The sequence below is a fragment of the Seriola aureovittata genome, chromosome 18, assembly GCF_021018895.1.
Source record: "Seriola aureovittata isolate HTS-2021-v1 ecotype China chromosome 18, ASM2101889v1, whole genome shotgun sequence".
NCBI classification, from domain to species: Eukaryota; Metazoa; Chordata; class Actinopteri; order Carangiformes; family Carangidae; genus Seriola; species Seriola aureovittata.
In genome coordinates this window covers 17975876-18001169 of record NC_079381.1, presented here as the reverse complement: position 1 = coordinate 18001169, position 25294 = coordinate 17975876, and the positions used below count along the sequence as shown (strand labels likewise).

The window sequence follows — 25294 nt, the reverse complement described above, 5'->3', positions numbered from 1 at the left end:
TATATTTTTTAAAGCTTGACAGCAGCTTTTTATTGAATCAAGACAATTTTTACAAAACATTTTTAATCAGGAAATACTTTGCAAACTACAACTTTGCATGAACATTGATTTTGAATTACATCTTTTCTTAAACATCTTTATCTCTGGATTAGTTTATAAAACATGACATTTAGACACCTTAAACCACACTCTTTTACAAAGTGCAGGTGATGTCATTAAACACACAAACAAAGATCCCCATTTCTTTCACGAACAATGTTCTCCACCATGAAGACGTTTTCTTTTCTTTTTTTTTTTTTTACAAGAAATCTCACAAATACATTGCTTTTCTTAGGAAAAACAAAAATCACACTGGCACTATTTTAAAGTGTGGCGAATGTAACATTTCAACTTTCTACAACAGGTCTGCAATTTAACACTTAACAGGTTAAACATGGTAACCATAATCACTGATTTGAGAAACATTATGAAATAAAGAAACAGTCCTTGCATCATAAATGATCACAAACCAATTACTCAGCACCTGCCCAGACTGTTATTCAAGAAAAATAGGCTCAGGTTGATTTAGATGCATTTTCCATTCATTTTGAAAAGCATCTCTCAACACATAAGAGATGTTTGTTCTGTGCTTAAAGGTCCCAAATCTCCAAAGTATCTCTGTTGCTCACTTACATTTTGCCAAAAGAGGACAGTGTAGTAAGCAACATCATGAAAGGTGACACTGTATATATATATATATATATCTGATCATAATCTAACTCAGTGATAAGACTTAGTGAAATGTAGTTCAGTAACAAAACCTGTGTCACTTAAAAAGACAAAAGAGGTTAAAATATAATTAATTAATACTGAAATTTTTAAAAAATAATCTATAAAAGTTGAGAAAGAAAACTGTACAAACATAATGCGATGCGAATCCCAAAAATAAAATTTGTGAAGACCAATGCACCAAAAGATTAAAATAAATCCAGTGAATATAGCAACACAAGACACAAATAAATAGCCAGTGTACACATCTAGGAGTCTTTTTTCTGATATACACTCCTTTAAAACAGTTTTCTAATCTCCCCATACATAACAAAACAAAGAAATAAAAAAAGCATAAATATAAAAGCATCTTCTTTATATTTCAGGTCAAAAAAAGCACATAAATAAATACAAAAATTACTAAAACGGTTCTTATCGTTAGTATAAAAACTGATATTTAAAAAGGAGCATCTTCAGTCTTGAGACAGGTTTGTCACTCTCTTTCTGTATGAACTTTGTTTTTAGATATTTTTTTTTACGACTACAGAGTTCTGTCAATTTAACAAGTCTCTACTTAAATTGGTCTGGGATCAGATTCATCTGTGAATGGATACTTGTAGGCGGGCTGGAGATGCCTTCTGACCAATCAGACATGTTGGAATGTGGGGATGAGCTGGACCACTGGTCGGGGGAGCCGGGGGAGGGAGTTAGAAATGGGTGGTCGGGGACCTGTAGCTGGTGGTTAGGTGTGTTGTCCATGGGGCCAGAGTAGCTGTGCTGGGAGGGAGGGGTGAGAAACTGGGTGCCGAGGATCTGCGTCTCCTGCGGCATCACAGTGTGGATGGGCATAGAGCGTCCCGAGCTGTTGTTTTGCTGCATGTCGGAGCCGTTCAGCTCGACGTTAGCGAAGCTCTGGTTGAGGGACTGACCAGCTGTGGTGGAGTTGGAGTTCTGGTGCTGGAGCTGCCGAGAATGAGCCTGCTGCATCATGTGCGCGGGCGAGCTGAGGTGGCTTGTCTGCAGATTCTGGTAGCCCATGATCTGAGACAGAGTGGCAGTGCTGACGCCGTGCAGAGGGCCCATCATGTTGTGGGAAATAGGTGGCGCCTGCGTGAAGCTTCCCTGCTGGCCTACACCTGGGTGCATCCTGGAGACCCAGTCACATTGGCCTCCTCTGCTTCCACCTATGGATGTTGTGCCCTGACTACTGGGGCTGGATACAGGCAGGTGAGAGAGACGGGGTGGGTTAGGGTCGAAAGACATACAGCCCATATCCTTACCCATGCTCATCTGGCCCATATGGGAGTCACCATTGCCTTGTAGGTGATTTAGAGACATAGGTGGGGACTGCTGGAAAGGTGACGTCATGGGAGGAGAGGCCACATCAGACAGGTAGCCATGTGGTGACTCAAGGGAATCAACCGGGGAAAGGACAGCTGATGTGTCCAACAAATTGCTCTTCCCATCCAGAGACTTTTTCTTCTTCATTCTATTATCTTTGCCTCCATCCTTCCCTCCTTTTCCCCCAGCGCTAATTTTGCGAACCTTCTTGGCAGAAAGAGTGGGCTTGAGGTTGCTAAGGTAGTCACTGGGTGAGCAGAGAGGTGGAGAGAGGCTGGAGGTGCTTAGGGGGGCGCTGTGAAGCCCAGGACTCCTGACCACATTGTACTCATCCAGGAGGCGGACAATGTCGTGATGCATGCGTTCCTGGGCGATATCTCTGGGCAGCTGGTCGAGATGGTCAGTGATCTCACGATTGGCGAAGTGCTCCAGAAGAACCTTGGCTGTCTCGTAGCTGCCTTCACGGGCTGCAAGGAAGAGTGGTGTCTCTTCCTAAAAAAACAAACCAAAAAACAGGTAAGAAACAGGTAATACACAAAGTATACTACTGTGGATGTGAGGGTCTAAATATATATCACATAGCTCCTTCACAGTCGCATCACGTCACATACCTTGTTGTCTTGCATATCTTTGTTGGCACCATTTTTCAGCAGCACCATGGCAGCCTCTACATTGTTTACAGCTGCGGCCCAGTGAAGAGCAGATTTACCTGCAGAGAGAGTGAAAATGGAGAGGGTTGATTATCATAACACCTCAACACACTGAGGGATCTTTATTGACTGTGGAGATGAGAGGTTGATAAAACGTTAGCTACCAGAATCATCTGTGGCGTTAGCATCGGCGTGGCAGTTGATAAGCTCTTCCACCATTCCCTCAACCGCCAATCGGGCGGCCAGAATCAGCGGCGTCGTTCCGTCATGCATGCGGGCATCAAGATCAGTGGCGCGGTTTCGGATCAAAATCTGCATGAATATAGACTTGTTTAGTTAAGTGCTTTCAAGCTGCTGGACAAATTTTATCAAAACAAATCAAGGCCTGGAGAGATGTGAGACTTCTGTAGAGGAAGTGGTTACCTGGAACACTCCCTGTGCATCTGCTGCCACAGCGGCGTGAAGCGGAGTGCGGCCCATGTTGTCTTGAACGTTGGCATCGGCGCTGGACTCCAGGAGGCGCTTGGCAGCATCCGAGCGGGCGTACCGAGCAGCCAGGTGGAGGGCAGTCTCACCCGTGCGGTCAGTCTGGTTGTGGAGGTTGGCGCCCTGGTAAATGAAGTCAGAGATGATTTCTGCTGAGGGATCTTCTTCCTCTTCACTGTTACCAGTCTCCAATCCTCCGCCGCTGCAGGAGGCGATCATCAGGGGGGTGAAACCATCTGAAAGAGGAAGGGCGAGGATTGTAATGAGTTCCCCAAGCATGTGTCTGTTGTTGTTCACAGTAGATCAGTTTTCATGATACACAATGATAGATCATTCTGTAAAAAGCATCTGACATCCAATAATTATTGTAAGTGTACACACCTGGTCCCCTGACATTGACATCCATGCAGTCATTCTCTATCTCTCCCTGCGGAGGCGTAGGAGCAATGGATGGAATACGTAGGTCGGCTGCGTCCAGGTGCTGCTGTGTCCATTTCCTATGGTCAGTGTGGTCACTCAAATCCAACATGGCCTGCTCCTCAAACTGAAAGACATACCAATCATCACAATGTCAGCATCAGTAGGTAGTGAACAGACAGTTTGGTAAAATATAGTTTATTCAGACCAGAGGAGACTCGTATCAAATTGCTCATCTTACCCTGAAGCGCCTGCAGTCTGGATCCTCATCACCCCATTCATTTTGATTGTCATCCATAAGATTGATGTCTGAGTTTTTCATAGGCCTGTTGAAAAGAGGAACCAGGTTAGACCGCATACTGTACATGACATCAAATACACAAGACTACATGATACAATCTGCTGCTAGACTTTATGTTCCACTTTCAAAGTCTACATACTTCAGCCCAACAGAATCCTCTCCCAGTGGCTCTCTGCGTTTCTTTTTGGTGGGCTCTGACACTTTGAATCCCTCTGGGAACCAGAGCTGGCCATGCTCTCGTCGCCGCTTACGAGACACCAAAACGCCCAGGCAGATGAAACCCAAAGCAGCCAAGCCCAAGAATACAACATACATGGGGTAGAGCTCTGAAGAGGGGGGAGTGGGTCTCACACCTGGAAAGATAGAAAGTCACTGTGTGTTACTTAGGATTTCAACTTGGTCACTACTTTTAATGTAACACATTTATTATATATATGTTTATCTATCTATATAAGTAAAAGGTCTGAGGTTAAGTAACGTACTTGTGACAGCTTCAATATAGGGCACATTGAGATTCCCACTGGTGGCCAGTGCTCCAAGGAATGCAGCAACATCTGTCGCGCTCTGGAAACACTCAGTAGACTGCTGGTAACACTGACGGTTGTCAATCTCCAGGTACACCACAGACCTACAAGTAAAAATGGGTGGAAATGTTAACATTCATCTAAGCTCTCCTGTATTCCATATACATGTAATTTTACTGCTCAAAATGTTAGATATTTTGTGTTTATTTTGTGATACCCACCCTTTGACCTGCACAGGATCCAGCTCTCTGCGTTTCCGTGGGCTGACCATGGCAGACACACGCTCCTTCACCTGACCCAAAACATTGGCTGGCATCGAAGCCCACTCAGGCCAGCCATCTGCAGAGCGCTTCAGCACGTTATGCTTAACCAGGTCCTGCTCATTGCCGTAGTAAGGAAAGATCATTGGTTCTCCTTTGGCATCACGACGGAACACGACGTTGGTGTGGAGGACGCTGCTGAGCTCTCTGAGGAAGGTAGAAGAACGATTCTTAAGTTGTTCTGGGGAAATGTGGACCACCAGAACTAAGTGCCCGTCTGCTAGCTTCTCTGGCATGTTGTTGGCACAGTCCAGACCGTCCCATTCACATTCTGCATTGTTGCAGCCCTGGTCACAGTGACCGTCGGCATAGTGGTCTTTACAGTACTGGTCATACAGTGGGCTGAAAAGAAAGAATAAGATGAGGTTAGTATTCTGAAATTTCTGCAAGAACACAAATCTATGACAAAGATTTCTAAAATATGCATCTCTTCATCTATTTTCTATACTTACTTGCATTGACCTTCCTGTCCTTGGCAATCAAAACCATCATAAAGGCATCCAGGGCTGTTGCACTGGCCATCACACTTCCCATCGTTGAAGTATCGCCAGCACTGCAGGGCTGCAGAGCAGTTTTGCCACGGATCATCAAAATTCAGCGAGCAGTCTCCTCCATCCCAACCACAAGCATGGTTGTTGCACAGCGAATCACAGATGTGGTTGCCCGCCCATTCGTCACACTGAGGAATCTCACAGCTCACCTCCACTTCCGGAGGCGGCGTGATGTCCCGTCCAAAACCTCCGACAAAGGAATAGTCCAGGATGTGACACAGCAGGCCGTTGAAATTGCTGGGGCAGCTGCACTGGAAGAAAGGCGCGTCTGGAGTGATCTGGCACGTTCCGCCGTTGTAGCAGGGGTTGGAGATGCAGAGGCTGTCGGTGGGGGTCTGGCACTCAGGTCCAGTGAAGGTTGGCGGACACAGGCAGCGTGGGCCTAGGTGGCCTGACACACACGTACCTCCGTTCCTGCAATTCAGACTCCCACAGGAGCGAGAATCATACTCACAAGAAGAGCCGGTGAAGCCCTAAAGGGGCAGAAATGGACATAGGTTATGATCGTTGCACTCATACTCATACTTTAGGGGGAAAAAAGGATATTAAAAGCATTTTGCAAGAGGAACTGGTCTCAGTAGATCTTATAGCTGTACTCACGGGAGGGCATTTGCAGATGAAACCATGAGGTGTGTTACTGGCAACAGCGCACGTCCCTCCATTTCTGCAGGGTCTTCCTTTGCAGCCATCAAACACTCTATCACAGCGCTGACCTGGAGAACAGAGGCCAAACGTATATCAAGTACACGCATGAATATTTAGACATCGCACACAGGCATACTACATTCTTGTTATGTGCCACTAGAAGATCAGTACCTGTATATCCAGTGCGGCATTCGCAGCGGTAGCTGTTGGTGAGCTGAATGCAGTTGTAGGACCCTCTGGGGTCACAGGGGTCTGACAAACATTCATTGACATCACCTTCACAGCGCTCGCCTACGTAACCCGCTGGGCACACACATTGGTAGCCTCCAACGCGGTCCACACACTTGCCATTGTTGAAGCACTTGGGCTCGTTGGTCAGTGGGTCACTGGAGGGGTTGCAGTCATCCAAATTTATCTCACAGTGGACACCTATGGGAGATAAAAATGTCAGGTGAGGAAAAATCCATACCCTCATTTTCTGTGATCATCTATTTGTTTATTTTTTTGCCATTGAGTGCATGTGAATGTGCTATGCAGGTATCTACCCTGTGTTCCTCTGGGACAGGAGCACTTGTACGTGTTGATGAGGTCGATGCAGGTGCCTCCATTCTGACAGGGCTGAGATTGACATTCATTGATCTCTTTGGAGCAGTTTACACCGTGGTAGCCGGGGACACACTGAGAGAAAAAGAAAAATATCACTATAGTTAGAATTCATTTCAATTCATTTAAATAGTCTTAATGAGCATTAACCACAAGAAGATACAAGCAAATCAAAACAGAGAAACTAATGTTAGAAATAAAGTGCCTTCTGATCTGTATAGCTACAGTGTATGTGTATCGGGAAAATTATAAATGTGAACATGAGTTGATTATCCTTGTCCACCTCTTAAACCAACTGAAACAGATTTTATTATAGTAAGACAATCCAACACTTTCTATGCAATTTAATTTTCTATTCCTATATTCCTTACCTCACAACTGTAGCCTCCCAGATAATCAGTACAGGTGGCTCCATTCTGGCAGGGATTGGGTGAGCACTCATCTACTTGCTCCTGGCAGTAACTCCCAGTGTAGCCGGCCTGGCAGCGGCAGTAATGTGTGTTTCCAGCATCCAGGCACTGGCCTGAGTTCCTGCACAGGTGACTCACCTCCACACCTGAAATCGACAAGGACGGAGTTACACAATGTACAAATTACTCACAGGACTTGGAGGTTCAACAGATGTAATGAAAATTGATTATATCATATGATGGCAAGTAAGTTTCCGCTGGCTACCGTACCTTGCTGTTTGGCTGCTACCTCGCAGGACACACTGGGGATGTCACAATAGAGGCCAGTCCATCCAGTCTGGCACTGGCAGGTATAAGAGGCTCCCTGCTGCCAGCAGGAACCTCCATTTTTACAGGGGAAAGAGTCACACCAGCGCACAAGATTCTAACAGGGAAACAAGGAGAGAAAATATTTTACAAACTATAACTGGAGGCAATGCATGAAACCAACACAAAGCCCCACATGGTTATCCAGACAAAGGGTGACCATCAATACCTGACAGTTGACTCCTGTATAGCCATGAGGACAGGTGCACTTGTACGTCCCATAACTGTCAAGACAAGTTCCTCCATTGAGGCAGGGCTTGGAGTCACACTCGTTGATGTCGTACTGGCAGTAGCTTCCAGTGAAACCGGGGAGACACAGGCAGGCGAATGCATTGATTCCATCCACGCAAGTGCCACCGTTGAAGCAAGAGCTGCAGAAACACAAGAAAATAAAAATGCTAAAGCATTACTATATTCACTTTGGGCTGATTATTCAGCGAAGTTTTGACAGTTAACTAACTACAGACAGTATTTGGACATGGTGAGCTACCTGTCAGTGCAGTCGTTGGTGTTGATCTCACAGTTGATGCCACTGAAGCCAGGTGGACAGGTGCAGGTGTAGCTGTTGACACAATCCGTGCAGTTGGCTCCATTTTTACAAGGGTTACTCTCACACTCGTTTATGTCCTGCTCACATCTGCCACCACGAAACCCAGGCAGACAGGTACATGTGAAACTGTTGATGCCATCGTGGCACAGACCACCGTTACTGCAGGGATCTGAAAGACAGAAAAAAGGATATAAGTTTACCGTTTCCTGCTTTTAAGCTGTCAACACAATGGGAACTTGCAAATGTGCGAATCTGTTCCTTACTTGGTTTGCAGTCATCAATGTCTGTCTCACACTTCTGGCCAGAGTAACCTGGCTGGCACTTGCACTGGTAGCCACCCATAGTGTTAATGCAAATAGCACCATTGCGGCATGGGCTCTTCACACATTCGTTGATATCAATCTCACATGTTTGACCTTGAGATAAAGAAAAAATATGGTTCAATAAAAATTAATGTCACCATCCAGTGGATGGACAGATAAATGGACAGGACATGTAACAGATGATGAACAGAAATGGATGGATGGATACCTTGCCATCCTTCAGGGCAGATGCAGGAGAAGCTCTGGTAGTCTTCAGACTCCTTACATACACCACCATTTTTACAGGGTCTGGGGCTGCAGGGGGCCAGCAGGGTCTCACAGTTTTCACCTGGTGGCAGAGAGAAGACAACATCCATGTTTGCATTGCACTGGTAATATAGAGAAACTGCTTCACCCTTAGACTTTCTAACAACAACAAAGACATAAAATATTAAATTTCCCTATGTCTCTAAACCCCCGTAAAAGTTTCATTTCTAAATCCCAGTTTCCGCCCCACTTCCTTATCCATTTCCATGATGACTTCGCCAAACAGGAAGGGCCTTCCTGTTTCCTGCTATTGTGTGATCACAGACAGGAAACAGGACAGGGCGGAAGTGGGAATAGGGCTTGGAGCTGGCTCCGGTACTCCGGCTTGTATTAGCCACCGTGGCATGTTATTCCAAAACACACACGCTTTGTTATCCCTTCAAAGCAGACAAGCAGAACTTTCCACACAGAGACGCCAAAAACAGACATTCCCGTTAGTGGCCACTGGCTGATGTTTTCTAAAACAACACAGGATAGGATAATCCCTCTGTGTGGAAAGTGCCTTTACATTTTGAGACCTGTGTCAACAGCTGAGTCAGCAGATAACTAAGATAAAAATAAGTAATAGAAAATAAGATTAAAAAAAAAAGCAGCTACGTGTCATACCAGTGTAGGGCAGCAAACAGTTGCACTTGTATCCGGCCACATCATCGATGCAGGTGCCCTGGTTGAGGCAGGGGTTGGAGGCACACTCGTTGATGTTAGTTTGGCAGTTAGGTCCTACAGGGGCAGGATTAGAGGTCGCACTTGTGTTAGACTTAGGTCACAAAGAAAGAAGAGAAAGAGAGGTAGTGATGAGAGGTTGCAAGAGTTACAACTGACCAGTGAAGCCGGCTCTGCATGTGCAGTGGTATCCGCTGGTCATGTCCTTGCACGTTCCCCCGTTCATGCATGGGTTGGACTCGCACTCGTTGTTATTGATGTCACAATTTGGCCCGCTCCATCCGGAGTCACAGGTACATTTGTAGCTTTAATGAAAAATGAAAAGACAGGTCAGTGATGTTTGTTTGTTTTGTTTGTGTGATTGCTATTTGGACCACTTTTTTGCTGCACACTCATCCTAACATGGGATCTGTGCTCACCCATTGATGAGGTCCTGGCATCGGCCATGGATGCAGGGGTTGCTGCCACACTCGTCCACCTGAGACAAACAGGTGGCGTCGTTGTAGCCCTCTGGGCACAGGCAGGTGAAGCTGTTGATGCCATCGACGCATGTGCCCCCGTTGTGACAGGGGTTGATGGCACACTCATCGATGTTGATGTTACACATTGCTCCTGAAAGACAGTGATGTATGAATTTAGGACAATGTAGCAAATTTTCTTTTTGAAAGACATGAACTTATAAATATCTACACTGGCCATTTTGAAAGCCCCACAGATGGACACCACTTTCTGTTGTGGTATTGTTTGAGCCTTTATAAGCTGCTAGCTGAGGTGCATTGTGTGGCTTTTGGACAATAGAGAGAGCTAACACTAAAGACTCACAGGCAGAAGCTGTAGCAGCTCCAATGTGTGCCTAGCCTGGCGGCCCCTGGAGGCCCTTTTGCCTCTCCTTCATTGATTGAATGGGGCCCAGTTGAATAGGCAGAAGGAAGGTTTCAGCTGGATCTGAGAGGGGGAGGTGCTGCCAGGAGAGGGTGGGGGGCTGTCCCTACTCACCCTATTCACACACACACACCACCCCCCTGTCCAGGGAGAAGTAACCTCACCCAGAGCTGTTTACAGGGACAGAAGGCCAGACCCATTTCACACACGGCCGAGTAACAATTAAACCCCCCTCTGATCCCCCACCCAGCTCCCTCCTCTTCTGTTCTTCATCAATCAGGAAGGGAGGGCCCAACTGCCTGATCTTCAGTTACAATAGTCCTCTGTCCCTCTGTGTCTCAGTCCCGCCGTGCCCTCCACACTCACCCCATAAGCACAAAAAGATGAACGGGAGGAGGGATGCAGAGCAGCCTGTGCACACACACTTGTTCCTCCCTGCCCCCCTTTCAGCATAATGACACAGCCACTACCAGTCAGAACCGGCTCTGTTGGGCCATGAGAGGGAGGAAGACAAGAGTGGTCCACTCGCTGGGATAAGACTTTGTCACTAAAGTTTTATATGCTAGTACATCACAGGTAGCTGAGTGCTACAGTAAATGAAGTGAAAACACTTGAATCAGAGTTATGAGTGGGATTTGTCAGCTGAACACTACTAAACACCACATGTGTGATTAAAGGCCATGCTCTTTTCCTTTTAAAGTATCACTTTACAGACCCTTTCCAGGCTCAGCGTCACACTCTTTTCAAATGGTTGGAAAAGTTAGCGCTTTGTGTGTATGTGTTTGTGTGTGGATCAGGTTGGAGACTGTTCCTTTCTCTCTTACCCCCCCCCCCCCCCCCCCCCCCATCACACACAGGAAATCTGACACCATTGTTCTGCAGGAGGGGACCCGCCAGCCACCTGTCGTACCTACCCCTCCCAAAGCTCAGTGGACCATCCCACTGCATCTGTAAACTCCACCTAGCGCTCACCTGTGTAGCCCGGCTCACATGCACACTCGTAGCCGTTGATTTTGTCAATGCATCTGCCGTAGTCGCAGGGTTTGCTCTTGCAGTCGTCCAGGTTTACCTCACAGTTGAAACCTGTGGATTGGAGCACAAGTGAGCAAAAAATATGAGTAGAATCTAGACACTAACTGGAAGAGCTTGTCATATTTGAATGTGGATGTCTCTAGCCTCACCTGTAGTGCCTTTGGGGCAGGAACAGATATATGTGTTCTCCCTGTCCTGGCAAGTACCACCGTTCTTGCAGGGCTGGCTCAGACACTCGTTGATGTTGGTCTCACACAGTCGGCCGGTATAGCCAGGGTGGCAGTAGCAAGTGAAGGAAGCCAGGCCATCCTTACAGATGCCGTAGTGGCAGGGGTCAGAGTAGCATTCATTGATGTCGGTCTCACAGTGCTGCCCTGTGTAACCTGGACGAGAAGAGAGAGAATAATGGTGATGCTCATTTGGGGAGAAACTAGAAAAACTTGCAAGATGAAATTTGTACAAAAAAAACCCCAAAACAATAGTTTGGTTTACCTTCAGCACATTCACAGGTGTACTTGTTGGGACCATCTGTGCACTTTGCTCCATTCTTGCAGGGGGTGCTGGCACACTCATCAATGTCCACCTGACACAGACTCCCAGAGAAACCTGGATGTGGATTGAAAATTCATCAGATTATGTTTCAAATATGTGAAATTACCAAAACTAATGTAGCTCGTCATGTTCCGTATATCATGGCTAAAGTATGCAGAATGTGAAAATGGAGAAGAGAAAAACTAATTTGCATGTGTACATAGGTATAGAGGACACTGAAGGTCCTAACGAACCATACCACAACATTCCTTCCTCCACCACCCCACCCCCCACCTCCACTCCTCAGCTCTTACTGTGCAGTGAAATCTTTCTTTCAAACCACAACACAATGGCCTCCAGCTTACTGGGTATTAACCAATCCGTGCCCCCCAATTTTGGCGCTAAGCTCTAATACAAACTCTTATGCCCGCGAAAAATGCTAATGTTTCTGCAATCTGATATGCTCTGTCCTGCTCACCCGAAAACCCTTCTGTGACACTATTAGAAGAGGTAAATCATTTACATCCATTCTGAGAACTATGCACACTCTACTCATTGACAGATACGTTAATGATCCACTCTTTATAGCCTCTTCACTGCTCCCATTTGTCTGCAGAAAAAAGGGGTTAAAAGAGACCCGAAGGATTGAAGAACCTATTTCTTTTACTCCATCATTTTTCCCCATTCCCTGATATGTTCTCACCTTTGGGGCACTCGCAGTGGAAGGAGTTGATCTTGTCGATGCACTTGCCATTGTTGAGACATGGTTGACTGGCACACTCATCGGTGTTGATGTGGCAGAACACACCTTCATATCCTGAAATTTGTCCAGTGATTAGTCAAATCATGTTTCTTTTTCTGAGACCTAGTCAATGTCCAAGTGTTTAATAATGATCCAAAAAAGCTTAGAAAACAAAAGGTATAATGATGTTTACATTCACAGCAACAGTGGAAACCCCTTTTCTTCTCCCTGTGGTGTCAGCAAATGTTCCTACCTGGCATACAGATGCAGTGAAACCCTCCGATCTGGTCCAGACAGGTGGCATCATTGTGGCAAGGATTAGACATGCATTCATTGACGTCCATTTCACAGCGAGGACCTTCATATCCTTGAAGACACTTACACTGGAAAGAGCCTTTGGTGTTGAGGCAGCGACCACCATGTTCACAAGGGTTGGCACCTAAAGCATTGAAGATACAAGACGTCTCACTTATGTAGTCATTTATGCATAATAACTATAAAAGACTGCAATTCTAAACCAAACAAGAGGAGAGAAAAACAGTCGCCTTTGTTACTTACCGAGGGAGCACTCATCAATGTCCAGGTTGCAGGCTGACCCAGTGTAACCCGGGGGGCAGGTGCAGATTGCCTTGCCATTGACTGGGTTGGTGTCACAGTTGGAGCCCTTTTGACACGGGTTGCTGATACAGGCGTCATCCAGATGGCACAGCAAACCTGCGAGTCCCACAAAATACATGTTTTCACCAAACTGTATCATTACAATACTTTCACTTCAATGAGATCATGATCTGGAGATGTCGTACCTGTGCGACCGTGAGGACACTCGCAGAAGAAGGAAGCTACGCGGTCATGGCAGGTTGCACCATGGTAACAAGCCGCACTGGCGCAGTCGTCGATGTTCTCGCTGCAGTCGTCGCCTGTCCACCCATTGACGCAGACGCAGTGATAGCTGCCGTGAGTGTCATGGCAGGTTCCACCATTCTGGCACGCATTGGGCATCAACTCACACTCGTCCACATTTTCAGTGCAGTACTGACCTGAAAAATGTTTAGTAAGAAATAGAGGCATAAACACAGTATCCCAGTGGGACATTTATAAATGTTTTCTGTGTAAGTTTCTGATTAAAATTTAAAGTTAGATGGAGAAAAAAAAGTCACCTGTGTAATGAGGTGGACACTGGCAGTTGTAGGTGTTTACACCATCTACACACACACCACCATTCTGGCAGTTGTGACCTGGACAGTCATCGATGTTATGCTCACAGTGTTGACCAGTGAAGCCTGGTGAACAAAGAGAGACAAAGAAACAAGATGTAAAAAAAAATTGGTGCGTCACAAAGACATAGGAAAAGATCTGGCAACCTTTTTGCTTTTAGTTAATAATCAAGACTCTTTTCTTCCTCTTGTTATCACTGTGCACTTAAGTGAAAGATAAGGTCTCTATATCCTCGTGGCAGATTGTTTTAACGCCCTGTAGATGACAGTCCAGCTTGCTGCTCCTCAGACATCAAAGGCTCGAGTGGGTGTTTTACAGCCACGATAGTCTGATTAACTATCAACCAGCAGCTCTGCAGGTGCCCGTGCAGCTTCGCTATCTAAACGCATTCCAACACGGACACCCGCGAGAGACACACAGCATGGGTTAAACTTTAACACACAAGCCCACAATATCCTTCATTCATCTGCATATCTAAACAACTTGCTCTGTGCCGGTCATAAGCGCAAAATCGCACAATAACACAGCCAGCCGAAAGCTTAGAATAAAGATCACGTATTGGACTTTTCAGGGAAGTACAACTGTGCTTGGTATGAGGTGGTTTGTCCACAGCTGCTCTCCTGACTTTAACAGCAGTAACCACAACCTATGCAAGATTAGCCAAGGTTATACACAACACTGCAACGGGTATGGGTGCCAACACAATAAAGACACCAAACAGGCTGGCTGTTTTTAGCTGAAAAACAAGATGCTTTTGTGTTTGTTTGACCTCATGAATAGGGTGTGTCTATCTATACGTTAATCTGTATGTGTGGCTCCTGGTGCTGTGTGGGGCTTGTTGGTGGTTATCAGAAGGAAACGTCTGTGTGACTACATCCTGCCAGTGGAGGCTGGCAGGGGGGGGTACTCATTCCACCCAATCACATTTCACTACAGCAACAGACTGGTTTATAGGTCAACTGATGTAATAGGAAAACAAAAGTGTGTGTGCCAGATACAACTCCATATGTCAACAGAAGAAAAAGTTAACTACAATTGTTCTGCTTATTAATATGTAGATGTATGTTTGTGTGATACCTGGCAGGCAGCTACAGTCATAGGTGGTGTCTCCCTTCTGCACGCAGGTGCCTCCATTCTGACATGGTGAAGGACTGCATGGCATGTAGGTGGTCTCGCAGTGTTGGCCGGTATACTCCTGAGGACAGCGGCAGTGGTATGAGCCCACCTCGTTCACGCACACGCCGCCATTGAGACAGGGAGAGGGAGTCTGAGCGCACTCGTTGATGTCTTGTTTGCAGGTTTGACCGTGAAAAGCAGGTGGGCAGGTGCAGATGTAGGTGGAATCAAAGGCTGAGCACTGGCCACCGTTTGCACATGGGTTGGAAGCACATGGGTTGGCAAGCTGGCATGTTTTGCCTTGAAAACAATACAGCAAAAGAGAGTTGTTAGTAATTATGGTTCACAGTAAAATGAGACTACAAAAAAAGCATATTGAGGTAATAAAGTTTGAGCTGCATACCTGACCACCCAGGTGGGCAGCGGCAGCGGTAGGCAGTCAGGGTAATGAGATCACAGGTTCCTCCATTGCGACAGGGGGAGCTCATGCAGGCGTGGTTGGTGGGGGTCAGGCACAGCCGGTCGGTGAAACCCAGGCGGCACACGCAGCGGAAATCAAACGTGTTGCCATGGGAAACAGGGCGGCATTCACCACTGTTGCGGCAGGGTGAAGGGCTGCAGGGGCTTGGGTACTGGCACCGACTGCCTACGTAGTCACTTGGACACCTGGGAGTAGAGAGTGAGAGGGGAAGCGGTTATGATTAGAGAACTAAGATCTTTGGTTTAAATCATGGGAACAATTATCTAAACAAAAGAGGAATAAGGGGAGGGGGTGGAAGGGGAGAGGGGGACTAAAAATTTCCCGCCCAGCAAAGTCCCACTGCAGTAGGACAGGGACAGCATGTTGTTCTAGTGTGTCTCTCTGGATTAGACTCCCTCAGAACCTTGAAAACACATTCTGCTGGGACAACAGACGCCACAAAATAGTCTAGCCGTTAACAGCCCGTTCCCATCTACCTTTCGCCCCCACGCTGTCCGCACTCATCCTGAATGATCGTAGAGATCAAGGGGACTGTGCCGGCTCTGGATGTCCTATATGAAGCACTGCATTCAGACCCTAAGCCCCTGGGTGCTTCCCTCCCATCCAAACTAAGGGCAGATGCTGCTACAGTCACATAGCTGAAACTGATTATGAGAAGTGAGGATTTAGAAACACCGGACAAAAGCTGGACAAAGATGATGATGTGAAACTAAAAATTAATCTTTCCCCCCAAAAAAGAGAGAAATCAACAGATTTTCACTTCACATTATTTGATATGCAGCTTGTACATACGGGTAAAGTCCTATCTGTCACGTGTAGGAGCATTTGAAGTCAGCAAAAAAAAGAGTGTTTATGTTTGAATTGGGGCTTGTGTGAGTGTGTGTAGTTGTGCATATGAGCATGAGTGTTTATGTGCAAGGGAGGGCATCTGTTGGCCTCCTAGTATCTCCACAGGGAGCAGGTGCGCATGTTAATGAAGGCAGCTGTTGGACAGGACTCCTCCTCCTCCCCCCTCCTCCTTTCTCCTCCTCTCCCCTTATCCACCCCCCCTCCCTCGCTCCCTCCTTCCCCTCTGTCCCCTTGTCAGATGGGGGTGCTGACAAGCCAACCTCTCCTCCAGGGACATAAAGAACCCATGTGAAGTCAGCTGTTGCAACTTCTGTCTCTTCAACCCCCCCTCTCAACCACCACACTCATTCTTAATTCCTCTCTTCCTTACCTGTTCCTCTTCCAATTTCCTTTTTTCAATACACAGCACTGACTCTTCTGTCTCTCTAGTCTTCTCTCTGTTTCTACTTTGACTCACACTCAGCTTTTCATTGCCCTGTTTTCTCATTTCTCTCCTGTGTGGACTTTTTACAGCTCCCCACAGTTTGCTTTTTACAGCATTTCCCTTTTGTCACACAGGACTGCTGAAAATTCCCCTGTTGACTTAGTTAGGTGAGACCAAATCAGGGAGTTTTTAACAGTCACATGTCCCCACAAGGAGCCCAGACAGTTGCAATTGGCAGGAGATCGTAAAAGCTTTTGGGGTGACTTTGAAGTTTCCCTGTTTCACTCTACCATGAAAACACACTGGATAATCATTTTGGGAGTAATGGCATAATGAAACTGAGACGTTGGTAATGGTGTGTGTGTGTGTGTGTGTGTGTGTGTGTGTGTGTGTGTGTGTGTGTGTGTGTGTGTGTGTGTGTGTGTGTGTGTGTGTGTGTGTGTGTGTGTGTGTGTGTGTGTGTGCACTCGTGTGCATGTCACCCCGTGCTAACTAACTGTAATAGATCCTCTTTGTCCTGAAGTCAGTCCAGTCTGAGATAAAGATCCACCCACATGCTGAAAAGCTCAGCAGCACACACCACGGCAACAGGTCTCTCCCAGCGATGCAATGTCCCCTCAGGCCGGAGCAGATGCTTCCCCGACCTCTGACCCCAAACACTTTTGTGACTGTGGGATGGCCTCTTTGCCTTCTCTCCCCTCTCTCCTCTCACCCCGCTGGGCCTGATCTACCATCTGCCACTCTGGGGGTGACTTTATCCTCAGACACAAAACCAGCCCCACTGTGTGGTGGAAATGCCACCGCTGAGGAAAATGTTATGTAAATGACTGAGGGCGGTGTACAGTAACCATGTCTGTGAGTATCAGCTTTATACTCTTGTTGTTTCCTTTAATGTTCTTTAAGAAAGTATTACAAGATCACCATATTTTCTTTTCGCATTCTCCCTCAACTCTCCCTTCCTCCTTGTTCTCATTGAGTGGCCATTTGTTTCTGTCCTACCCTCTTCATTCATTTTGTCTAGTTTGCTAATGTCCCCTTGGATGTGTCTAATAATTAGCCAAGGTCTGACCTCAGGGGTCCACATCTGTTGGTAAGACTGAGAACAGAACAGCGAAGTATTGTTAGAGGAAATGAGAAATGTACTGGGCCTGGAACGACCTGAACTCCCACCACAATGAATGATCTGCACTTTACTGGGAACACTGAGTTTAATACTGCAGTAGGGGAGCAACACTGGAAACAGAAGAATGTATAATAGCTATACATATCATCATACATTCATCATATAATTATACATTCAATCTGGTGACTTCTTTGTTATTAAGAGTTCTGTAAAATCATTTCCTCTCTTCTAACCATATAAAATTAAACTGAAACACACACAGGAAGTCAATGGGAAACTATAAAGTATGAATTTCAATTCTCATGTTTACTCAAACAGAGTAAAGTCTTATAAAGTTCATCAAGCCACCGCCTTTAAACAACGTTCTGAAACTGAGACAAAGTGTAAAGCGAATGAAACCACATGAAATAACAACGTGAACATGAATAGTTTCCACACGTAACACGCATCATTAAAAATACCCTCATAAAAAGATAATTTTGACGGTAATTGAGCTATTTCTCGTCTCACTCTCTACAAGGGCTGAAGTGGGAAGATTTATGAGGATCACTCACACTGACAGGGACTGAGCATCTGCTGACTGATGACTGCAAGGTCACTTTCATGCAGAAAATACTAGATAACAAACAGCAGCGTCATAACTACCCACAGCGCCTGTGTGTGATTGAGTGATACACTTTGTTCTACTCATGTCAGGTTAATTTCAGTTACTCTCCCAACACCGTGGAGACGCCCCACCTCACAGTCCAACAAGAAAAACACCTGCCTGCCACTCCACTTCTTACGATGCTTATCAGTGACAACAAATCTCCTAAACGTACCTCTAGCCTGGAGTCCTTGACTCAGGTGCGTGCATAACATATAACCACAACATCCTGAGTGTGAAACTGATCTGAAACCATTATTAGGGTACTTTTTTTGCCTCTCTTGGCAGAAATACCAATTTGTAATATGGCAAACATTGAGGATAATGTGGGGTAACTGACTCTCATAACTGATAACTTTTCTGCTCATGCCTGTAATTAAAACAAAGATAAAGAAACATTCTCATGCGCACACACACACGTGGGCATTTAACCCATTTACTCCCTTGCTAGGTGCCGTGTAGTTTGACTCTAACCTGCCAAAAGAATTGGTGTTTGTCAGTCTTTACTGGTGCATGTGAACTTTCAGCGTCCACTAGAGTCAAATAGCCTCTTATCTCTGTGCTCTGACAGCTCGGCTTTGATCATCCCGCTCTGAGGATCTCCAGACTCCCAGGATTCTGATCACTGCCCGGTGTCAATGTGTTATTCTGAGGCCATGTCAACGCTAAATGTGGGGAAGTAATAGTCTGTGTCTTGAGTATTTTCTTAAAGTTACCCTAAAGTTCTTTAGATTGAAACTCAAAATCAATATAAAATTGACTGAATTTGATTTTATTTGGGGTAAATGAGATTGGACATATTTCCCATAGTGTCCCACCGACTTCATTTACTGCTGTATCAGAGGGGCCTTGGCATCTGGGGAATGGGCCCAACCAGGGGAGTGGCAGCCTTTGGCTTTTATTTGGGGTTTAAGCTCTAACACCAGCAGGCACACTTGACCCAGTCATGCACTTGTATGATCTGAAACACTTAAGCCCACATGGAGCTGAGCTTTAACAGAGACCTGCCCGGTAATCCTATAGGAGGACAAATGAAGAGCAGCATTCCTTAAGGGAGAGTGGAACATCTCTTTAGTGGTACTGGTCTCGCTCTAGACAGTTTTTATGAGTGAGACATTTTATCATCAATATGCAACACCAGGCAGCTCTGTGCAAGGTCAGAGAGGTCTGATCACACTAACCACAGCAGACTTTCAGTCAATTTTCTTTCACGCGTCTATTTCTGTCAGACTTCTTGCAGTATTTGAGACATGTAGCAAGACAGTTGAGATGTTTTCCATGTTTATTATTAACAGTCACCTCAGACCAAAACAGTGTCCATTTCAGCAAAGCAGCATCAAGAGTCAGTCAGCCATGCAAAGGGAGGGGTTGGGGGCAACAACCTTTAACCTTGCCATGCCCTCGTTACTGTCTCACTAATGGAAACTAAATTTGACTCAAACAACGCTGTGCCCTTACATGTTTTAAGTGGCCTATGAAAAGATGACTAGCTCCATGGGAAACAGGAAGCTTCAGACCTTCAGATAACCTCTTGTTTTCAGACCGAGTGCTTCCCCATTACAGTGGCTTGTTTTTGTTTCCGTGTGTCAAGTACCACCACAAGCTGAAGCACACTTTTATGTCTAGAGGAGAGACTTTCCCCTGACTGAAACATTTCCCTGTAATGAATTAATCTGTGGAGTGAATGTGATTTTGCACATGCTGGATGGTTAAATACATTCTCTTTTGTTCCCTCTGCTCTCCAACAAAGCCAAAGTTGATTACATCAAAACTGAATTAAGACCAAAATACCACAAAAATTGTTATATCATTTAAGCATACAATTTCAAAGAAAATGAAACTTAGCAGTTACCACAGAACACAGGGCAGCTAAATATACAACACAAACAGTTAATTACACAGCTTAGCAAGAGAGCTAAATCCAGTTAAAGGTATCTAGTGCGATTGCCACGGCTAGCCATGGCTAAAGACAGCTTTACTCTGCCAAGCTGTTTCCTGTAACTGAAATATATGTTTTTATGAACAAAGATCCCAGTAATTTAGTTAGTAATCACACATAAATGAGGCCGTAGTTAAATTCAGTAACTGAGAATGAAAACACCTCAACTTATGCTAATGACTAACTAGCCTAGCTTAGCTAAGTAGCAGTAACTCCCATCTCAGCTTCTAACTCTTTGCTGTGGTTAAGTTACTTTTAAATCACATTTATAAGTACTGATTTATAAATAAATGTGTTATACGGATTTCAGTGTATCAGCAAAAGGTGGATGGAAAGTTAGAAGATACCTTATGCCGGGCAGCCAGAACATTTAAAACCTTCGTCTTTCCTGTTCTTATTGTTTTCTGCCTTTGTAGGCAGATACATCTATCAAGAGAACTCCTATACAAAAGCTGAGCCCAATCAAACTCAGAAAGGTAATTACACAACAGTTACAATACAATAAACAGGACACAAGCCATTTTAGGGATATACGTCATGAAAAATGTCAAATTAAAGGAGGCTATTTTTACATCCAGGAAGGACAGAAAACATCCTCTCTGCAGGATAGGGAAATGGAATATCAATTTTGTCCCAACACAGGTATAATCCCAGTAAACCCTTGAAAGATGTGATTACCACAGTTAACACCAAGCCTAACGTTGTTCTCTACGCCACCATGTGATTTCACTCTCTATTCTCACACTCATGGGAACTGTGATAAAAGAGGATTTAATTCTATCCTACCACTCAAATCTGTGTCACCATATGCTTACACTCTGCAGCGAAAACCACAACGCTAGACATGAGTCACTGCTGGAGTTGCATGTGTGGGTTTGAAGCATTTTAGCATTTAAACCTTTGACCGTGTTTTTAACTCAATCTGCCTGAATGTTGAGAATTGCCTTGACTCGGTCGTCACAGTGCCAGCCTCTTCTTCTTTCAACCACTGTGTCAGAGATCAGTTTCCCTCAGCGGACTTTCCAATCATGTCATCAACACACAATCAAAAGGAATTTGCTAGTCAATGTCTGGCACAAAATTCAAATAATGATGATAAAAAACCACAAGTTGGGCGATTATTGGAACCCCCCCCCCTTAGCCACACACCCATAGAGACGCTACACTCTGACCCCAGAGCACTGACGCTGAATCTCCCAGTGCACCCCCGTGACTGGGGGCTGCTTGGCTCAGCGGGGATGAATGATTAATGAGAGGAAAAGCAAGGAGGAAGAGAGAGTGCGGGTGGATGAAGTGATGCTCTTATCCTGTCTGTTTTTAATTGGACCGGGCAGAGATGGGGACCACAATAACAGCTTTGTGGAGGAGGAGGGTGGAGGGAGAGTTTCTCTGTGCACACGTGCGGAGGTCTGCACGCGTGTGTGTGTGTGTGTGTGTGTGTGTGTGTGTGTGTGTGTGTGTGTGTGTGTGTGTGTGTGTGTGTGTGTGTGTGTGTGTGCAGATTAGATATTGTAAATTGGTGGCCCTGGGCTAGTAACATGGGCTATTCAATAATTCCCCCTTGTCCCAGCAGACCTAGAGAAGCGCCTGCCATGACCACATGTCCTGAGGGTAAACCAGGCCACCCTTGAGCTTCTTTACAGGTGGATAAAAATCATACTACAAGTGGAAATCATACAATATTTTAAAAAAAGTTTTAGTATTAGTAATTGTCTCCCTCCGGGACAATGAGGAAAACCCCAAAACTGGCATCCTCCCATCACTTTATCTTTTGTCATCTTGTGCAAAAAAATATATATTCAGAACTGAATCATCAAACTCACAGACTAAGATGCAGGTCAGCTAAAGAGCATGTCAGCGTATTATGTGTCTCACCCACAAACTACTAACAACAGTCCACAGCCTAAACAAACAGCCCACAATCTGCCTCTGTCTGTTCCCACTTGTTTGCCTTCAAATTTCTGCACTTTATTCCAATTAATCTCACTCTCTCGACATCCAATCCAATTACATTTCACAGCCATCTGGCTTTCTAGTGGAGATCACGAGCCGGTAAGGTGTGTGTGTGTGTGTGTGTGTGGGGAGGGGGGGTTGGAGTTGGGATGGAAAGGAGGCGGTGTATCCATTCAGAAAGCAGGAGGGGAGGTTAGTGGGGGTTGTGGCAGGGTTTGGTGTGTGTTGTGGTGTTTGGGGTGGCTGTGGCATGATGGGAAGCCTCACTCAGATTAGTCACACAGCATTATTCTGACTGCAGGACAATGGGTGACGGGCGGCAGGCGAGCCCCAGCTGTCGCTCATGAAAGAGCAGAAAAACAAGATTTAAGACTGGACGCGTCCTCTCACTTTGCTGGCGAAGGGGTCTTGCATTCATTAACGGGCCTACTGATGGGGTGGGGGGTGGGGGGGGGCTTTTGTCCAGATATCCCTCTTTCACCTCTGCAGCACCCTGGAATTGCACTCTCCTTTAATTTCTTCACTTCTTAAACTCTTTTCTTTTTGAGGGAATGTGTGCAGCCTCACAGAGCGATGTGGCTCCTGGAGGGGCACAGGAGCACACCAGCCCAGGGGAAACTCAAGGGTCTCCTCTGGTTGCCGGGCACAGGGCCCGCTCAAAGGCTGGAATGAAAAGGGGGAATATGTGGCCCCTTTTCTTTCCAGCCAAAGAGCCCTTTCAAGTACCAAAATTACACTACACTACACTACGCCGATAAAACAGCACAAATTCCAAAACACCTCAACAAATGACACAAGTGAAAATGTTAATGCTTTGTGGTGGTGTGCTCTGCAACATCTGAGGCTTCAGGTGTTGCTGCTTTTTTACTTACTTGCATTCTCCATTTCCATTAGAGGTGGCTTCACATCTTCCTCCATTCAGGCATGATTCAGTGGGTAGGGAGCATTTTAGACCTGTTGAGTGCATGAAAAACATTAAAACACATCTGTTACCCAACATGAACATGACACACACACATACCAGGGTGGTGTTTATGAGATCTATACTGTTACAGGAGCTAGTGGGATTAACAAGGATTAGGCAGAGTTGAAATTATTAGCGGGAAATTATTCATCAGTGAGTTTTTTATACAACTTTATTCACAGCCATTTCATATTTAATGCACGCGCGCGCTTGCACATCCTGATCTTTTAATTGATTTGTTACACCGTTGTCCGTGGGGGATATTGGGAAGCCTGTCGCCGGTGAGGCACGGAGCGTGTGGTGCGTGGCTTTTTGGGAGCGCACGCTTTTTTTTGCGGGGGAAAGCGCAGCAGCTGCGGGGCTCAGATGCGGAACAATAGAAATCAGAGTCCAGCACGAGCCATAAAACACTCTCCTCGGGCATTGTTTACCGGCAGACGGGAATAACAGCACCTCCTCCATCCCCCCACCCTCCACCCGGCGCTCACAACACTCTCCCACACATGGAGACAAAAGGTGTCCTCCACCCCCTCCACCCCCCCCACCCCCTTCCCTCCACCCCCCAGCGTCCCCCGGCCCCAACACACGCACCAACTTCCATTATCTCCCATGTTATTTAAAACCGGTTCTTAAAAAGAGGACATTTAACAAGACCTCAATGCATTTTTCTACAGTTAAATAAAACCAGGTTACAAGAATAAACAGCGAACTGCAACTACAAGCAGTTAAATACGAGTTAAACTCCTCATAATAAGTTTTTGATAATTAATTGTTTCATTAAAAGTATACGGGAGATTACACTAGTAGGCCTATGACTGGTCTGCCCGTGCAGACAAAATAAACAGTTAACTTTCACAAGTGAGCTCTGGGGAGTCAGCAGACAAGCGCACCGCAGCTCTTGGCTCCTGCACTTGAAGTGAATTCATTCCCACGACCAAGAAAAGCTCTTAAAATAAGTCAATAAAACTTTCAAAGGGATTCACTGGAATTCATTAGTGTCACATATTATGCTCGCACTTACACGGCTCTGACAAAAACCCAGTACTGATCAAATGACACAGTTATTATCCATTCACTGAGCTTTCACTAACTTCTGCGAGGAGTGATTTTCAACTGATACGAGTTTCGATTCCTGACCCTCCTCAGTGCTGCTCTGCAATTCTCTGCAACAAAACATCTTGAGACGTCTTACCTTGTGAGATGACGATTGCAGGAATCAGAAATGTTAGTCTCACAAAGAAACGATACATTCCTCCTCTTCAACTTCACAAATGTCGCTGAATCCCACGTAGGGTTCTCATAGATCCACAGTTTGGTGTACTCCAGATGTTGACTTGAAATAAGTATCCTTTGTAAGGAGAGGTAAATCCAGCGGAGAGAGGAGAGAAAGACAGAAAAAGGTCTCCAGTCATCAAGAGGAATCAGATCATAGATGTTAACCTGGTGCTTTCCGAGTTCTCAATGAAATCTAGAGGCAACTCTACAAGTTCCTCCCACTCTTCTCCTCCTCCTCCCCCTCCCCTCCGCCCCCCTCTCCTCCCCCCAGGCCAGATAAAAGCTGTCTCTCTCTCCTTGTGCTGCAATAGTAGCACACACCCATTCCCCTCCTATGTCCAATATAGGGTCTAGTAAAATTATTAACATTTAATTAATTAATTAATTTCAATAAACACATTTACTCAAGTGCTTCACTTACTTGGGTAAAATTTAGAGGCACTTTACTTCATTTGTTCCATTTTCTGCAACTTTACATCTGCTCTACAACATGTCAGAGAGGAATATACTTCTTGCTCCGCTATATTCAACTGAGAGCTATAAATACTGTGGATATTAAGATTGTTCATGTTATGAATTTATGGATTATGATGCATTATTATACATTAATTTACCAAACAGTATACTAAATACATTAGATGCTTAAAACTAGCTCCACCCTAATCAAATAGCAGACAAATTCTAATGAAACATTTATGCACCAGTGATAAAAACCAATGATATTGCTATGATATTATAGTTTAACACTCCCGGCTTAGAGTATTTTACTTTTGATACTAACAGTACATTTTTTCTAATTATAGGCTTACTTGTGTAGTTTTACTTATAACACTTTCTCTGTGTATTATTACATTATGGTGGTACTACTTTTACTAACTTTTCCTTTAAAGGATCTGGATACCTCCTCCACCACTGAAAG

At 45.4% G+C, this 25294-nt stretch overlaps 1 protein-coding gene across 1 annotated transcript; it reads right to left on the bottom strand.

The window, feature by feature from the left end:
• Positions 1 to 2: 2 nt before the first annotated feature.
• On the bottom strand, positions 3 to 24545 carry notch1a (notch receptor 1a). Its single transcript, XM_056403871.1, has 34 exons — positions 24293 to 24545; positions 23009 to 23090; positions 15125 to 15387; positions 14683 to 15021; positions 13548 to 13670; positions 13194 to 13427; positions 12949 to 13104; positions 12644 to 12829; positions 12352 to 12465; positions 11610 to 11723; positions 11267 to 11500; positions 11058 to 11168; positions 9623 to 9815; positions 9363 to 9508; positions 9147 to 9260; positions 8443 to 8562; positions 8175 to 8327; positions 7852 to 8080; positions 7531 to 7732; positions 7266 to 7419; positions 6957 to 7141; positions 6528 to 6660; positions 6154 to 6411; positions 5938 to 6050; positions 5239 to 5810; positions 4688 to 5128; positions 4425 to 4570; positions 4082 to 4295; positions 3883 to 3967; positions 3606 to 3768; positions 3162 to 3460; positions 2903 to 3050; positions 2700 to 2797; positions 3 to 2580 (listed from the first exon to the last, which is right to left on the bottom strand). Exons 1-34 carry the CDS (start codon positions 24348 to 24350, stop codon positions 1318 to 1320), a joined length of 7443 nt encoding a protein of 2480 aa, XP_056259846.1. The 5' UTR covers positions 24351 to 24545; the 3' UTR covers positions 3 to 1317.
• Positions 24546 to 25294: the final 749 nt, after the last annotated feature.

Bases quoted from the DNA above. Each gene is read 5' to 3' on its own strand.
- notch1a (XM_056403871.1), bottom strand. From the start codon at position 24,350: ATGTATCGTTTCTTTGTGAGACTAACATTTCTGATTCCTGCAATCGTC. The intron at 15,388-23,008 runs GTAAGTAAAAAA...CTCTACTCCCAG, and splicing joins AATGGAAATGGAGAATGCAA to GTGTCCAAGTGACTACGTAG. The intron at 9,816-11,057 runs GTGAGCGCTAGG...ACTGTCTTTCAG, and splicing joins ATGTGAGCCGGGCTACACAG to GAGCAATGTGTAACATCAAC.